The sequence below is a fragment of the Arvicanthis niloticus genome, chromosome 7 (assembly GCF_011762505.2).
Source record: "Arvicanthis niloticus isolate mArvNil1 chromosome 7, mArvNil1.pat.X, whole genome shotgun sequence".
NCBI lineage: Eukaryota > Metazoa > Chordata > Mammalia > Rodentia > Muridae > Arvicanthis > Arvicanthis niloticus.
In genome coordinates, this window is record NC_047664.1 from 71,798,136 (window position 1) to 71,816,565 (window position 18,430).

Here is an 18,430-nt window from a genome sequence, read left to right on the forward strand (position 1 = left end):
AAAATACCCAATAAAGAATATTCTAGCAAACGTTTAAAAAAAAACAAAGAAAGAATAAAAAAATCAAAGAAAGAAAGAAAAAAAGAAAGAAAGAAAGAAAGAAAGAAAGAAAGAAAGAAAGAAAGAAAGAAAGAAAGAAAGAAAGAAAGCGAACGAACCAAGGGCTAGATTGATTGCTATGATGTTTGTATTTAAGCCAAAACTACAGTTCAAAATCATACTTCATAATACATGTATGAAAGAAATATCTATGAGTATTCATGTGTGTAAAACACTAGTAATTTTCTACCATAGTCCACTGGGAGAATAAAAAAAAAAAAATGAGTGCTACACAATAGTAATGAATACACCTAAGGCTTAGATCTTGAATTCTAAATGTCCTTACAAAAACCAAAAAAATTACAAGAGAATGCAATGTTCTTGGAGGATGAGTGAATTCTAGTTCTAGGTCAAGATGAGCTGGAATGTCTGATTGGAGGAAAAAAATCTTGAGCGTATAAAACAGTAGGGACACTTACACAAACAAAGGGAACAAATTATAAGAGACTCCTGTGGCTGAAGGTTTCACATTGTACAATACAATGAATAATGATGATGATGGATTAGGAAGTGTAAAGCAAAATAATTGCTTATGGTCTTTGTTGATGACAGTAATTATAGGCAAGCAATTGCAAGAGGAGGAGCCACTGTTCCTTATGATAGAATTACAGTCAATATTCATAGACTGAATAATGGCAGTATTAAGTCTGTTTGGAAAGTAGGGCAGAAACAAATGTCACAGGTATGACTCACTGATGATTCACAAATAATGGACAGGACTGTGATGGATACTTTAGCACAGTTTCACAGTATCACTTTTAAAATAAATTAACCAGTAAAGGGGAACATAACACCTTTTAGAGACAGTTGGAAGATCTGATACTTAAGCATATTAACATCATTAATATCACAAAGCAACAAGTTGGTCCAAGATTGAGCAGTAACACATCTTCCTGATGCAATGCACTGAAAGGGATCAAATCACTGCTGTGGGATTCTAGGCAAAAAGACTAACACGGCTGTAATAAAACACTTAGGGGCACTTAACTGGCCAGTGCTCTTTGTCTCTCTCTTTTTTTCAAATTAAAATATAATTACCTAATTTTCCATGGTCTCTTTCTTCCCTAGACTCCTCCCTGTGTACTCTACCTTGCTCCCAGTTGAAATCCTCAGTGAGATGTCTCCGTTACGTCCCTCCCCTCATAGCAAAGAACACTTAGCTGCAGAAGCAGTGGTGAACAAGAGTGGATGGAGTATATCAAAGAACCCAAGGCCTTCGAGATACAGCAGAATTGGTTCACACATGAACTCAGAAACAGACAGAAACAGCATGCACAGGGCCAAAAGGGTCCAAATCAAATGGGGTCCTATGCTGAAGGAAGATGGAGACACAGGGCCTCATCCATAACCAACAAGCTATCGCCAACTGATACCCAATTATAACAAACAAACAAATGAACATATGAAGATATAAATGTATGTTTCTGTATGTATGTATGTATATATATGTACATATGTATCTCTTTGTGTCTATATATATTTACTGTGTATTTCCTTTGTTTTTTTTAATTTGGTTGCTTTGTCATACTCCAATTTGTTCATTTTGATATATCCTACTGTATTTTATTATTATTCCTCAGATTTATGTTTTCTGACAAGAGATAGAAAGAGTGTAAAACTGCATGAGAGGAGAGTGAGGAGGCAAGGAGTCAAATAGGTATGTATGTGCTTAATCATATAAATACCTTCTGCTTAGAATGCTTAGGGTTTAGTGTTAACTTGCATATGCATATGTATGTATACATATCTGTTTGTATCTATGTGTATATGTGTATGTGTATATGTGATATTTCAGAAATGATTGCTTGATTGATTAAGAATAACCAAAGAAAACTATTTCTTTTTCTCTATTAATTTACTAAGGTCATATAAATGCAAATACTGCAAAATGTTAAAGAGGCATAAGGTTAGAAGATTTGATGTTTAAGTAGTAGCCTTGTGTCAATGTTCTCCTCTTAATTTCTCTTAAACTGAGTTTCTAAAGTTAACATTGCAGATTATTGAAGTATACATGCAGATTTTTATTATTTCAATTTTAATATAAAATTATTTAAACAACCTAGGAAGAGAGATAATGTATGAGTACTAAAATAAACTAAATTAATAAATCCAATATTTCACAGCAGTGAAATGGTCCTGCAATTATCCACCACAGCAAACTGGCAAAGAAATAACTGGACCTGATATAAAAATAAAATTGAAACTTTATTCAAGATTTTTTATAGATAAAGAAACAGATTGTTAATAAAATGAATAAAAAATGGAAAATACGAAAATCCTAGGAACATTAAAAATAAAAAATATATAACTATTTAAAATGAGCAATTTAAAAATATAACATATTCATTGAAATGATTATCATCGAAATTTGCACACAAGTTTTAACTTTGCATGTAATCTACTAAAACTTTTACATATTGCAGATATTACTTACCCACAAACAAAATTCTATTCCAACATAAATTTTCTAAGGTTTTCTTTCAAATATTTAAGGAAGTATATACATTCATGTCAGATATCCAGAGAATAAAAGGGAGGTAATGTGTAGCTCATTAGTCTATATCACTAAAATAATTGTTAGAAAACATAAAGACAATACAAACAGCAACATGGCCAATCAATCACTATTCTACACAAACACAGATACAATCTTATTAAATGAGGTATGAGATGTAACTTAGTATGTGTGCTTCACACTGTGGTAAACATGCATACAGATGAAAGAATGGAGAAGCTGCACCCTAAGTTTTATATATAAATAAAATTCATACAAAGCTTGACTGACTTTTTTTATTTTTAAAGATTTATTTATGTATTCACCACTGCTCTCTTCAAACCCACCAGAAGAGGGCATCAGACCCCATTACAGATGGTTCTGAGCCACCATGAGTTTGCTGGGAATTGAACTCAGGACCTCTGGAAGAGCAGTCAATGTGTTTAACCTCTGAGGCATCTCTCCAGCCCTTGACTAAAGTTATTCAAAGATTAAAACTTACTTGTAGATAATACTGAAAAAAACTATGTTCTATATCAGAAAGTATTTCAAGTTTTAGGGGAATAAAACCCTTTCAATATAAGAAGAAAATATAGCAAGCATAGTGTCTTAAAATTTTCTCATATCTACCATCATTCCTATATACTACTGAAATGTAAATTAGACTTCTGGAATCAGAAACAAACCAAAACTATTGTACACTGCATTCAAGTCCTGTCATGGCACTTTTAAATAAAATTAAACAAGTAAAGTGGTCATCATTGTGAAGATAATCACATCTTTGTATTATTAAAACAAATATAGAATTATTCTACAATAACTAATAGTTAATCAATGTTGTGTACATATACAAAATTGATTTTATTAATATAGACTGAACGTACATTCTAGGAAAATACAATTACTGTTCTTAAAATCTTCAAGGATATCTATTATATTTAAGAATATTTCTCATAATAGTTTTATGGAAAAATAATTTACACCATTAAATGTAATAAACTTAGGAAATTTTTCTACATACATGCAATTTGTTGTTAACTGTAATTTTAAGACAATTTCAATTAAACTTTTTGTAAATTTTATTTGTTTATTTGGTTTTGTTTGAAGTTAACATTAGAACCTTCAGAGTTAATTGTTTTGTTAAATACAGATATACCTGCCTGGGCCTTAGAGATACAATGTTGAACAGCGTAACTTTGCCACCACTTCTTATAGTCCTCTGTTAATAAAATGTGTTATTTTATGAGATGTAGTACCAACAATTATTTTTAAACACCATCACTTTTATGATTCTCTTTAGTCTTCCAAAATATTTTATCAAAACTCCTTGCTAACACACCTTTTATAGTACCAGTTGACACAAAACCACATTAAAAATATTTGTTTTCTGTTTTCTTTCAGAACATAAACTCTTCAAAGACTCCTGAACACAGCTGTTAACAATCCTTAACCCCATGGTTCAGGCTGTATATGTATGGCAGGATGACCTTGCCAGGCATAGGTGAAAGAAGAGGTACTTGGTCCATGAAGGCTGGATGCCCTAGTGTGGGGGAATTCAAGGGTAGGTGGGTGAGTGGGGGTACATCCTCATAGAAGCAAGAGGAGGGGGGTAGAATAGGGGTTTCTGGGTGAGGGGAAATGGGGAAAGGGTATAAAATATGAAATGCTAATAAAATATCCAATAAAAATTAATTTAAAAAATCTTTAACCAGAACAATCGGGAACATCCATTGGATATGAGATAATGACTAAATTAGTAACAGTTGAAGTCATCAAGATCCAAGATTGATACCTCAGACTTACCGCCTATGTCTGGACGAAGTTTGTTATCATAACCTTGAAGCAAAGAGTTGAGAATTTGTGTGATATCTCCTTCATGAATTTTTGGTGCCAAGACCCATGTTTTATTCATAGTTAAATCTTCATCTTCTTCATCATCTGCCTTATCGACGCTAAATTATTCAAAGAGAATGTTGTGCAGAAAAAGCTTTATGAAAATGTGTATTTATAAATATGTAAGTTACTTCAAAATTGTAACTTATATGGTAGTATGAAAACATATTATCACTTTAAATTGTAATAACATACAAGGTAACACTAAAATAAGAAATACATTAAAAATAAAGCCCATAAAGCATGCTAAAGAAAATATTGAATACGTCTTCAAACTGCTCCATAACATAAACAGAATAGTCAATAAAAATATGAATGTTGCTCCCTAGACTTGTTCAGAATATAATGCCCAAAGCTGCATGTGGTGACTTGGTAACGCCTACAATAAATGATTAAAATTAAAAGTAAATAATTATAAGAAAATTAATAATAGTCTAGCAAAATATATAAAATATGGGTAAATTACAAGAATCAGGAAAGCACATAAAGAACCATTTTATTAAACAAGGAGTAAAATTTTGTATTTATAATCCTATCATTAAAGACCACCAGACCAAAACCTACAAAACAGAAACTAGAACAAGAATTAGCTGTATGTCTTTTCTCCCAATTCATGCCCGTTATCTACATTCTGTCTTTACTCATCTCCTTACATTTAACTTTTCTTCCTCTCTTTTCTGTACTGTTGTGCTGTACTCTTATGTGCATTTGGTTACATCTCTACATGGAAACACAGATACATTTATAATAAGCATAAGAATTCATTCTACTACCAAATAATGATAAAGACATTCAAGTAAAACAGATATAGATTCAGGTATAATGTTTATGTACAGATAAAAAGAGAAAAAAGAATTAATGAACTTTTTTATTACACAAAGCTTAACTACCCCATTCTTGTTTAATGGAAATCATTATAGACTTGTCAACAGACTATATTTTATGTCTTTAGTTCTTAAGTGAAATACATCCAACACCTAAACCTAACATTGAATAACTCAAGGACAAGTTCTATCCTAAATTACTTACATCAGTATATTTATATCTTTATGCACTATTCCTGTGTCTCTATTGCTGTTACCACAAATTGTTAGTAAATATTTACTCTTTTTTATATATTTAATATGTGTTTGTCTATAGATTATATGTAAAATGTCCTCCGATGAGCCATGGGTAGAACTTTGGTCTTCAGTCTGTGGAACCACTGAAAGGTAATGGGATCTATGAAGATGAATTCTAATAGTACAGTTACATAATTGGGCTGCGGACCACCATTGTCTTTGTTTCCCTATCACTTTGCTTCTATATTTCCAAGAGAACACACGGGCTGTCCAATATTTCTTTTACCTCTCTGTCATGTGGCTTTACAAACCCAACATAATGGAATAAACAGTTAAATGGTGAAACCTCTAAAATCATGGACCGAAATGAGACTGTTATCGACATGCCTTGATTCTATCTGGTCCTTTTTTTATACAGAACAAAAAGTTGAGCAATGAAACATTAAATAAAACAATAAAGGGAAGCTAAATTTTAAAGAATTTCATGTCTTAATTCATCTCTGCCATGATTTTGATATTTTCAGCTAGTAGCTAGCTGTGTTTAGTTTCTTTGCAATGTATGTTTGTTCTTTTCTATTCAGGCATACTTCTCAGCCCAATCGCTTCTGACTTGGTCAGTTGTTCCTGAAAAAAAATTTATACAAACCTTGGCCTCAAATATTAAATAATATTAAATAACCTTGGCCTCAAATATTAATAAGTATTAAATAATACTCTTTAAATTGTTTTGAAAAATAAGTTATTAATCATACCAAAGTAGAATGTCTAATCCCATATACATGTACCATGGCAGATAACTAGTTGTATTAAAGGATACTTGATCTTTTCAGTCCAAGAATGAAGGTGACATGGACAAGACATAACAGAACTATAGTGTTCAAGCAGGCTAGGTTTGTAAGCCACAGGCATTTCAGATCAGTTTGTAACCAGCAGGCTTTAACCTGGTATTTTCCTACTTATAATGTCACTGTGGTCTTTTTTGGTTTTTTATTTCCTGTCTTAGGAAACAAGTAGACATATACTTGTGAAACTTGCCTGCGATTGTTTTCTCCAAACTTCCATCAATTTCTCTCGCCAAGGCCACATCTTTTACAGAGGAAGACTTAGTCTGATCTTTGCTCTTTCATTTTATCCTACTTACATGATGATGGAAAAAATACAATAGTATGTACTTTTTGTACAACCTTAGGAAATATCCTTTGCAGAGTTACAAGGTAATTGACAGCTCTATGCTTCTGCCATATTATCTGTATTCTAGTACATTATTAATGGGGGAATAGCACCTGAGGGGATTAATTGATTTGACTATGATCTGCTGGTGGACCTGAGATTCTGACAGTTGCACTGCTCAGCAAAGATAATGAAATATTGCTTTTATTGAGAGAATATTTACAAATGAAAATGAAGGCTTTCCCCTACCCTTCAAATAAAGCAATAGCTATTACAAATAATAAAAAAGATAAACTTTCATAAAGATTTATTTATTAGAATTTTATACAAGTGATTCATTGCTTCAATTTTCTTTTATATGTTCTACAAATTATCTTTATATAACCTTATACTGTTCTCTTAAACAGATCTCACTGTTTTCTCTAAAATGACAAGTGTACACTTAGGTGAGCTAAGACATCGAAAACACTGAAATTGTAAGACCTCAGGCTGGTGAGACACCTTGGAATATAATTATTGGAAGTTAGTAATCATATAGAGGCTGAGACATTGTTAATAAGCTTTATTTTAAACTCTTTCACCCTTCAATCCATGCTATAGAGAAGGAAGTGTTTAGTAGGTGTGGAAAAGTTGCTGAATATCTAAGTATATAACCTTCCCTTGAAACATAATTGCAGTCAAATCTCTCAGTAAACTAAAGCTTTTTCACCCTAGTTTGTATAGTAGACTTTGGTAAACAAAAACACATTTATAATGAGTTGTATTCGCCCTTCAATATGCAGCACAGAAAAGTGATCTTGTTACTATTATGGAACTATTTTATCTCACTTTAACTCATAATATAAAAGAAAATTCATTAATTCTAATGTCACTACACCTTCCTTGAAGCTATCCAAATCAGCTTAAGAATATTTGTTAAGTATTTTAACATCATATTGGTCTTACTTAGATAATTAAAAATACTACTTTTGAAAATAATTTTTACACTCAACTGGTTATGTAGATCTTGTAAACAGTTTGAAGATTAATGTAAAATTGACATATTTTGGGCAACAATAGGAAGTAAATATTTATTACTAAATTTTCTTTACTAACATTAGAACTTTTCTGGACTCATTCTCAAAGAAGTCTATAAGCAATTTAAATTCATGTAAATGTAACTTCAATGAGTCTTTTAGTCTTGATTATGCAATTTTACTAATTGTCCAAGGTGATAATTAATGGTTTCATTGTTATTATCAGCAATTGTCCCTACTAAATACCAATGGTTTTAAGAAACCTTGCCTAACCTTATCTAGTTGTGGTTTCTTTGACACATTATGTCACCTAATATGCATTAATTCTGGGGAAAACACATACATCCCTACTTCATAGATAAGAAAATGTTTACAGGATGCATTATGGGTTAAATAATAAAAAGCAGATTTATTTTTTTTTTGTTTCTAAAATTTATATAAGCTAAAAAAATGAGCTTTCTGAAGTTTCCTGAAATAACATAATTTATCTTTACTAAAGATTGCGGGATATGGATTTGCTACTTTGGAGGAGCACACATTACATAGTATAAATGAAGTTATGGAAAAATCTAAGTCTAAAATGTTCCTGCTCCATCTTTTGGTTACAAGAAGGTAAAATAATAACCTCAAGGGATTCCACATCTGAAAGTGTGAGTATTAAGGAATCACACCTTCTCTCTGAAAAAGACTTTCTAAGGAGACTGGTCTCCAACCCAGTTTTCATTCATTTATGGAGAAATTACTATGTATTTAAAATGTGTGGAATTCTGGAAATGTAGACAAATAGCATGGCATTCCTGATTTAGTAAAGATTTCCTAAAACACAGTAGATGTAGTCAAACAAATAATACTGAAAAACATTGCACACAACTGGGTTTATTAAGAAACAGTGGACATTTCATAGTATGAATATGCTTTAGTAAATAACTAAATATTCACATAATAGATTGTTTATATGTAATCAATTAATGCTTATAAATAATCTGAAAAGGGGGCTAGGAACTTAGCCAAGCAGGTGAGAACTCAAGCATAAGCCTAGTGTGCATGAGGCCTTGAATTTAATCTCTAATAATTACCAAAACTATAAATATAGGGCATTATAATCACAAGAGGAAATGAATATAACATTAAGCAGTTTTTCTATCATTTATGTATAAAGTGAGTCTAAGTATTTGGTGAGAAAACAGGTAACATGTATACTCAATGTTTTATACAAATGAAACCACAGATGTTATTCTTTATTTAATAGTATTATACAATTTTCCAATATATAATTTATAATATTAATGAACAGAGAGGACCTAATATAGAAGTATTCACAACCTAAGAATGAACTTCTGCTTCGTCTATACAAAAAGGAGTTCTAAATTGAATTTCTAATCATAGAAAATAAATAATTAAATGGAGCTTTTTCTGAGGAGAGATAGTACATTATTCTGTCGACGTAATTATCATGATAGACCTGAAATTTGCTGAAAGATACCCCAGTCTGAGAACATTGCTCTCCAACCTATTCAGCTACAAGCACCTGGGAACAGCCCTGAGACTATACAGGCCCTAGTTACCAGAAGCTACTCTCAGGCAATAACAGAACATGCAGGGACAGTATTCAATCTATTCATGTCTGATGCCTCCCTGTCTTAGAAGAGCAACGTATTCTCAAGACATTCCATCTTTCTAGTTTAACAGGTAGCAAGCAACTGTTTTACTCAAAGCTTTTCCCTTCTATTTGTTTTTCTTACATTACCTTCTCCTGTATTTTTTTCAAATATCTCTACATGCCCTATCTCATCTTAGCTTCTATATCCTACAACAAAGTGTCTGCATCTACAGTTATCTGTAACTAGTTACTAAAGAATGCTTTGATATCATATATATCATATCTTCCTAAACTCTTAATGTAGCACAATACAGGAAGTTCTTTGATGACACGTTATTGCATATGAAAGGACTTTCATGGCTATATAAGTTGATTTTTTTCATGCAGAAAGTGTTTTTACCTAATATTTAAGAGATAATATCAGAAAAGACAAGTGGGGTTCTGTCATACAATCAAAAGTGGAGCCATGTTTAGACAATGATAACATACATGTGCCTAAAGCAAATCAATCAACCACCATAAACTAATTTTCATTCATAAGATGAAAATTCCTTAATTTTACTCAGGACAAGTCTGTTTCAAATCTGTTGCTGTGGAATTATTTTTAAATCCCTCTCTCTCACTTACAAAATGACCTACTTAGGATGATGAATTATAGAGTAACTCTATAGATAGTTCACATAAAAGGGGCAGCGTGTTCTGATTCTGACATATGAGGGTGCCTCTCCCATTAATCTAAGAAACAACAGTGTAATCCAGACCATCTTAAGGAATTGCCCAAGGAATTTCTCTAAACTATTAAAGAGTATTATCTGCATGTTTCCCATGATTTGAAATAGAAAGGTTAAAATTTCAAGTGATATCCACTGACAGGATCATAAATTTTACATAGATATTCCCTATATATTTCCTGGACAAGGACAGGATGATGATTGCTTATTGTACTGCAAATATATAGAAAAAAATCTCTGGGTAGAAAATACAATACACATTTTGCTACTGTTACTCATACTTCAAAGTTTTGGGACTAACTGATTACTACATAATCACAAACAAATTTCCTATTACAGCTGCTGCTGCTACTACTACTACCTTTATTAAAATCACCAAATTTGGAACTTATATTAAAATCACCAAATTTGAAACTTATATTATCATTATATTATATTTGGGGATTATACTAACTGCTTTCCAGAAACAAGAATGAGCTGTAGACATTAAATGTAATAGGATAAGTATACTTGGTCAAGGAACCTGAGTTGGCACAATTTAACATTTCAAATATTCATATATATATATATATATATATATAACATATATATATATATATATATATATATATATGTGTGTGTGTGTGTGTGTGTGTGTGTGTGTGTGTGTGTTTGTGTGTGTGTGTGTGTAGACTCAGATATTGTGACTGCAGTTTTTTATCTTATTTACACATCATTCTGTACATTTAATTAGCTGAGCTTGTAAATATTGTCATGTTAATATTATTAAATATAATTTGTTCTATTTTTTTGGTATATTTAATTAGTGTTGGTTTACTGAGCTAAAAAGGCCTAATGATTAAAAATTCTTTTATGAAAAAGGTGGTATCAAAATATATATTTTACATATTTTGCTATTTTCATAAAACATTCAGTAAATAAAGCCCAGTTAGGAGTTCTTAACTTAATGCAAATATATGATTTAATTTAACTATAAATAAGTTAAGTATAAGAGACAAATAATTTTTCCAAAGGTTCTGAATGCATGCAGAATCAGGAGTGATTCAGTGGGTAAAATATTAGTTATAGTGTTGTGAGGGCCTGCATTCAAATAAGACAGGCAGAGCTGTATCAGTCTATAAACCCAGCAAACATATGATGAGCTAAGAGGATGAGATTGTGGTAGAAAGAAATCTGTTATGAACTATAAAACCATAGATAATAGTGCAGTTGTCAACTCTGCATGAATTCAACAAGCATTTAAGGTGTACAACAGTCTACTTTACTCTCTCATCAATGCCAGAGAACTTCATAATGTTGTAGCTATTTTATTTTACTTTATACAATTTATTTCTAAATGACACATATATATTGTATATTGGTAGATATAGTTACGTAATTCATTTTGTAAATGTGAGTATGAAACACTATGTAATCCCTATAAGTGCCAGGAAAATAAGCTACTGATAATGATACATGAGTAAAATAGAACAATGCTGGATATATAGCACCTATTGATTTGGACAAATTTACAAGACAACTGAGCTGTGAATTATACTATAGTTTCAATTTTAATGCTACTTTTATAAATAGTATCTTATTTATAATAATGACCAAGTAGTTGCTATGAGTTTAGCATCTTTCTAGATGATGAGCGTAGAAGGAGAAATACAATATCCCTAGATTAAAACTCGTAGAATATAGAAGATTTAGAATATGCATTAGTATTGGTCTGTTAATAAAACTGTGGGGCATAAAGAAGTCGTTAAAAGTTTTTTCTCTGGATTGTTCTTATAGTTTACAGTTTATATATTTTCAAATCTTTAGAAGCTGCATTTTGAAAGAGTATATTGGTTTAGTATTCTATGTTTCTAAGAAACAATCAGAAGTAGCTAAATGAAAGATGGTTTTGCAAGCAGCACTCATTGATGAGTAAGGAGACATATCAAACATGAACTACACAATAAGTATAGGGGCTATATACATCTGGAGATCTAAAATATGGTCTTTTCTGTAGTCAGGGGTAAACTCTTCATGAAGACTCAAACAAATGGCATGGCAGCAGATACAGGTCCTTTATGGAACTGACTTGCATAAAACAAAACAAAATAAAATAAAATAAAATTCAGTAAGACTGAAAGAACAGCATATAGTAATAGCCATAGAATACACAGCTGTTTTTACTGAAGCAGGAGAGGTGTTGAATCCTGACTGCTTGGTTACATAAGTATTGTGTAGAGTAGCTGGGAAAAGCATAGTAATTATTATATTCAAAACAAAATAATGTTTTAAAGACAACTATGTTCCTGTAGAAATTTTTAAGAGAAAACAATTCGTCTTTGTTCATACAATATATCTTGATTACACTTTCCCTTCATCTAATCCACCCGGTCCCTCCCCACCACCCTTCCCCATTAAAGGTCCACACCCTTTCTGTATCATATTAGAAAAAAAGAGAGTTGTGGTGGAAAATAAATTATAGTAAATATAATATAACAATATATAACACAAAGTAAAGTCTAACGCATTGAAATTGAACAAAACATACAGAAGAAAAATGGCCCAGAAGAAGGTATAAAAATCAGAGACCCACTCATTTCTACATTCATAAATCTGATACAAACACTAAACTGAAAGTCATAATATATATATATATATATATAAAAAGGACTTAATGCCATTCTGTGAAGGCCCTGTGTATATTGACAAAGTTTCAGTGAGTTCATTACATGTGCTTTGATCATGGTGATTCAGGGCACCTTGTTTTCTTGATGTCTTCCATCCAGCTGGCTCTTCCATTCTTATCACTTTCCCTTCTGCATGTTTCTCTGAGTTCTGAGGGAAAGGAGCTGATGGAGCCATCCATTTGAGGGCTGAGTTTTCCAAGTAAAGTCTGTCTGTGGACTCTGTATTTGTTCTCATCTGCTGCAGGAGGAAGCTTTTCTGATGGCTAAGCCAAACCATAAAAGGGGTATAACAGAATGCCATTAGGAGTCATTTTATTATTACTTTTTTTTTCCTTTTAGAAGAATAATATTTGGTTTTATCCGAAGTCTCCAGGCTACCTAGGCTACCTAGTCTTGAATCTTGGTTCTTGGCCACCCCAAGAATGACAAACATGTTACCATCACCATAATTCATATAAAAATAATATGGATTTGATTAGTAACATAATATTCCTCTAAAATACTTACACCTCAGTCTTAGGAAAGTTCGCATAAGTGAAGTTGTAAATAGTTATTAAAATTTAACAGACTCTGCAAAAGATCAAATTTAAACAAGGAATGGGCCAGAGTGATTATTTTCTTCCTCAAGGTTCTGTTGTCATGTGCCAACTGGCTAGTGTTTCCTTTCATTACATACATGGTATTTGGATGATATTTTTGAACCTACATAAAGTCCTCCCAAATCCTCCCTTCTCCAAAGCCTTCCCAACTTCACTTTTCCTCATGCTCTTACTCATAAACATAACAACAAAATTTAAAAGAACAAAAAGTCTAAATAAATAAATAAACACATAAACACATACATACACAGGTGCACTCATACACACATACACTAACACAAACACACATGCACACACACGCAGGTATGCATGCACACAACCACACACACACACACAGGCACACAGGCAACATGATATCCATTTTGTGTTGGTTAGCTTTTCCTGGCAGGTAGCCTGTCCTAAGTTGTGTTGCTATATCCAATGTAGCACATTGGAGAAAACTGATTTTTCCTCCCATAAATCTATAAAATAAATAGCAGTAGCTTCTTGTTTGGGGTGAGAACTTGCACCTAATTCTCCTTCTCTATGCTGTGATTTAGTCTAGTTTGGCTGAATTTGAACAGGACTTGTGAATTTGCACTTTATGTGAATGTGTACCTACAACAGTGTTTTGTCTGGAAGATGCTGTTCCTGGGGTAGGGGGTCACTGACTCTGGCTCTTATTACTATCTTTCTACCTCCTCTATGACACAGATCATGTGAAATATACTTAGCTTGTTTAGTATTCTTGAATGCAGGTCCGTTCTAAGTGAGAATGGTCATATAGTTCAAAACACATTGACAAATAAAGTTATGTGAAGAAAGATACAGAGTCCTTTCTACTTTTATTTGTAGTAAAGAAGCAAAAAAAAATTCATTAAAAACATAAGGAGAGCAAAAAATAATTGCCTAGAACATTCTGAGCATTCATTAAACATAAATATTTGCCAAAAATAGTGTTAGAATTTCTCCTTATTTCATTGTCAATTGGAAGTATTTAAACAAATTTTTGCGTGAAAGTAAGTGTGGGATAAAATTTACATATAGTCTTATATGACTGGAGAAAATTTAAAATTAAAAAAAGGAAAAATATATTTACATATAGATTTCTTAATCTGATTTTTACAGTTTTCATTCTCCTTTGCTCAACTGAATGACTAACTTGGGAATACTTGATATTTTGTGTTCAATAGTTTGGTGTCAGAATTTCTTGTAGATGTTTTTATTCAAAGAAAGAAATTATGTAGTCATAGTAAATCTAATTTTTAAGGTCCTACCCATTAAATATGACATGATTTTTGTCATGGTAATCATAATTATGTCAATAAATCTCTGAAGAATAGTTTTAGATTCAGGCTTTGTAATGCAGCTCAGTCTTGTTCAATCTATATTTCTTTACTGTTGTGCAGGCATACATTCATAAAGTAGTAGCTAAAAATGGACATTTATTTCCCTGTGGATCTTAGCAGTTGTTTAAAGTGCAAGAAATTCATTTCTTCAAGACAACCATTACTGAATCTCTCTCCTGGTTCCTGAACATGCATTCATTTTTTGTTTCCTTCTTAATGGAAACTTTCAACTGTTGGGATTGGCCTTATTTATTTTCTCATGCAACCTCATCACTTACACTATAACATTGCGGGAAATAGGATCCCAATTATTATTTAATCCATGACTGAATAAATAGGAATGTGCCTAACATAAGGTATCCATTATAGCGATTTTTATAATCAAATACAAGTGAAGTTTCTGAAAATTTTGAAGAACTTTGCAGTTATCATACTTCCAGTTTCAAGACAGAATTCGCCAGAAACTCTCTTCAGCTCTTGGATACTTGTATTTAATAATCAACACAACAACCATTGAAATACTGTAAAAATGAAGGGCATGGCACACCACACACACACACACACACACACACACACACACACACACACTTTTAGAGCCCTGGATCCTAATGTGAAGGTTTTCTATGCACTCAGAATGGCTATCACCAGTTTCTTCATCTGGTCTTCCATCTTAAATTTTTCCTCCTCAAACATTTACAATGGATAATACTTTAGATATTTATATGTTTTGTAACATATCTGAACATTGTATGTGAAATTTTAAGCTGGCCTTAACTAAAGGTATTCTTTTTTGTAGTTTAAAGTTCCATTATCATACTAAAATCTGTACATAATTAAATACGTACTTAATATTTAATTTATTTTAATTACATAAGACAGAGAAAACATATTATGCATGTCTATAATTATGCACATATCATATATATCATTTTATATGTATATATATTATTTTCCCTTACTGAATATTAACTCCAAAATAACAGAAAAAAGTGACATATCATTTATAAATATTTTATGTACATTGTAAACATAAATATGTATTACCTACACAAGTTCCACTTGTGATCTGCTGCTCATGAAACATTCAATAATCTTTATAATTTTATATTTATTTCATCTTTAAGAATCCCCTTTCCAGCATTTACAATTTTACACCTTCCATAATATTTCTTGAGCATTTAAGAATGAGTATAATACAGCTGTTCAATTTATGACTGAGCATTCAACCCTTCTTCATTCTCTGGATTTTGTTCAGTTGAGAATCTCTGTGTTATTCATCATCTAATACAAAAGATGGGTGGGTACAGTATGTATGGGTACAATAAGTCATTGAGATTTGTCTAATAGGATGTCTATTTAGCAGAATAATGGCAGACAGTTTTGGGTAGCCCAACAGCAGTATGATTTTCATTTGGTGGATTTGGTTTAAATCTAACATAAATGGATGAATATCTAGTCTCATGACAATTGTATCACTAGTATACCACTAAGCATGTATCCAACGCTAGTCATTATTGGTACTTGGTAATATTGATGATTATTTTTATATTCTAGCTGTATGCATTGATCTTTCTGGCACTGTGAAATTTAGCCAATAGGTCAGAATCTTCCAGGTGAGTTCTACCTCAGTTTCTCTTTGTTCTATGACTCAAGTATCTTGTATCTTCAGTAATAGGGTCTTATGAGACCAAGGCTAACGAAGAGCATTGACACTAATCTGCAATATAAGGGGAAATATTGGACCTCACTGAGTAACAACTTCAAAAAACAATAACCTATTTCTGATACTACACTGGAGAAAGACTAAATTGGAGTTAGTGTGAGGCTTTGAACCTCAGTGCCCACCCCAGTGACTTATATCTGACAATGTGGACATACCTTTTAAACCTTCGTAAACAGCAGAACCAAGTGGAGACAATGCCTCCACTAGAGCCTATAGGAAATCTCTCTTATTCAAACAACCACTGAATGCATGCAAAAATTCTCAAATAACAAGAGTATTAAAAATAAATTTTAAAATTTTTCTTACTTAGAAAAACAAAAATATGTCAATGGGAGCAAATTAAATGCTCAGAATTATATCCAACAATGTGGAAATTTGGTGAGTAGAAAGAAAATGACTAGTTTGTTTAGAAATAAAATAGTGATATATCTAGCAAAATGCATTGAAATTGTGATTAACTAAGATATAAAAATAAAAATCAGATTTCTAGCAGAAAATTGCAGACAGAGTTAATGTTGAAAAGCAATAAACTGCCAACTCTTAAAGAACATATGGAAACAACTATAGGAAAGAGAAAAAATAGAAAAGCTATATAACAAAGTTCACTTTAGACATCACTAGAGACAAGTAAGAGATACACACCACAGTAAGCATATGAGAATTTAAAGATTGTAAAAACCAGTAAATATACAGAACTATGTTAACATTCACTGGTAGGAGTATGAGTACATTAAAATATAATAGGACTTTTAAACATCACACTGGCAAAATATTAAATGGCCCATCACCAGTAAGCAGATTGATAAATGGCATTGTACAACCATTAATACACTGAGACTTGCTCTGTGTGAAATAATTTAGAAATATTGATTAACTTATTGAAATAAAAATCATGTACATTGTTTACCTATGCACACATAAGCACAAAATTTGTGTTTATAGAACTGAGAGAATATATTTAAAAATACTTTTATAAGCCAGAGCCCATCTTTAGTATAAAATACTAAGCTAATAAAAAAGCCAAATAACCAAATGTGTTTATCTATAGATATGTCATTTTTTTCATGTGCTATGTTTTGTTGATATTGTATATCTTATAATTTTTTTCTAAAATCTCATATATATATTTGGATCATAACCATACAGACTACCTTAGTGCTTACCTTACCATACCAACTTCCTGTAGTGTTCACTCCACCTCCTTCCCAGATTCATGTCCTCTTTTTATGTTTTGTTTTTATTTTTAATAACCTGCTAAGTCCTATTAGGGCTGTCCTTGCACACATTAGTGCCACTCCATCAACTGCAGGAGCAACCTACTAGCAGCCAGGTCCCCAAAGGGAGAGTGAGTGATTCTCCCTCCCTTCACTGTTATCAAAAGCCCAAAGCTCCTTCTATAGGAGTGAGATCTTCTCAGGTCATTGTTGATTTCAAAAGCATTGTGAACAGTAACCAAGCTTTTGTGACATAGTTTATTAGGTCAAATTAGAGCTATAAGATTGAAAATTTTTTCACTAATGAAAAATTGACAGAAATATAGCAAAGTAGATTTTTGAAAAAAATCATGACTAGCAGCATATATTTAGAAGAATGATAAAAATAAAATGATAAAAATATTCTTCATATTTTAGATATCAATTTTGAAATTTTTTAATGATACATATTACAGTAAAAAGAAGTAGCAATTGTTACTAATAAAACGTGAAACTTGCCAACATTTTGATTTTTGTCTGTTTTATTTATTTATTTTCTTGATTAACTCTGTTCTTAAAATCAGAGATTATTTTTGGTCTCTGTGTGTATGTGGAGGTGCCAAGCATAGGTGCCTCTGGAAAACAGAACAAGATGGTAGAGACCTCAAAGATGTAGCTACAGAAAGTTTCCAGTCACCCAGTGAAAATTCTTGGACTCAAACATGGTCTTCTGAAATCACTCTGCTCCAAATTCTTGGTTACCTCTTTAGCCCCTTAAACTGACTTTAGAAACTAGAAACCATGGATATCAAAAAGTCTTCAGAGATATGGTCTATATCCAAAGATTATAAATGTCC

At 31.8% G+C, this 18,430-nt stretch overlaps 1 protein-coding gene across 1 annotated transcript in view; it reads right to left on the bottom strand.

Annotated features, from left to right (window-relative positions):
* Positions 1-18,430, bottom strand: part of Gabrg1 (gamma-aminobutyric acid type A receptor subunit gamma1) — a 69,977-nt gene that overhangs the window by 43,811 nt on the left and 7,736 nt on the right. Inside the window, exon 2 of the mRNA XM_034509509.2 lies at positions 4,397-4,545. Coding sequence (XP_034365400.1) covers positions 4,397-4,545 — 149 coding nt within the window. The remainder of the gene's footprint in view (positions 1-4,396; positions 4,546-18,430) is intronic.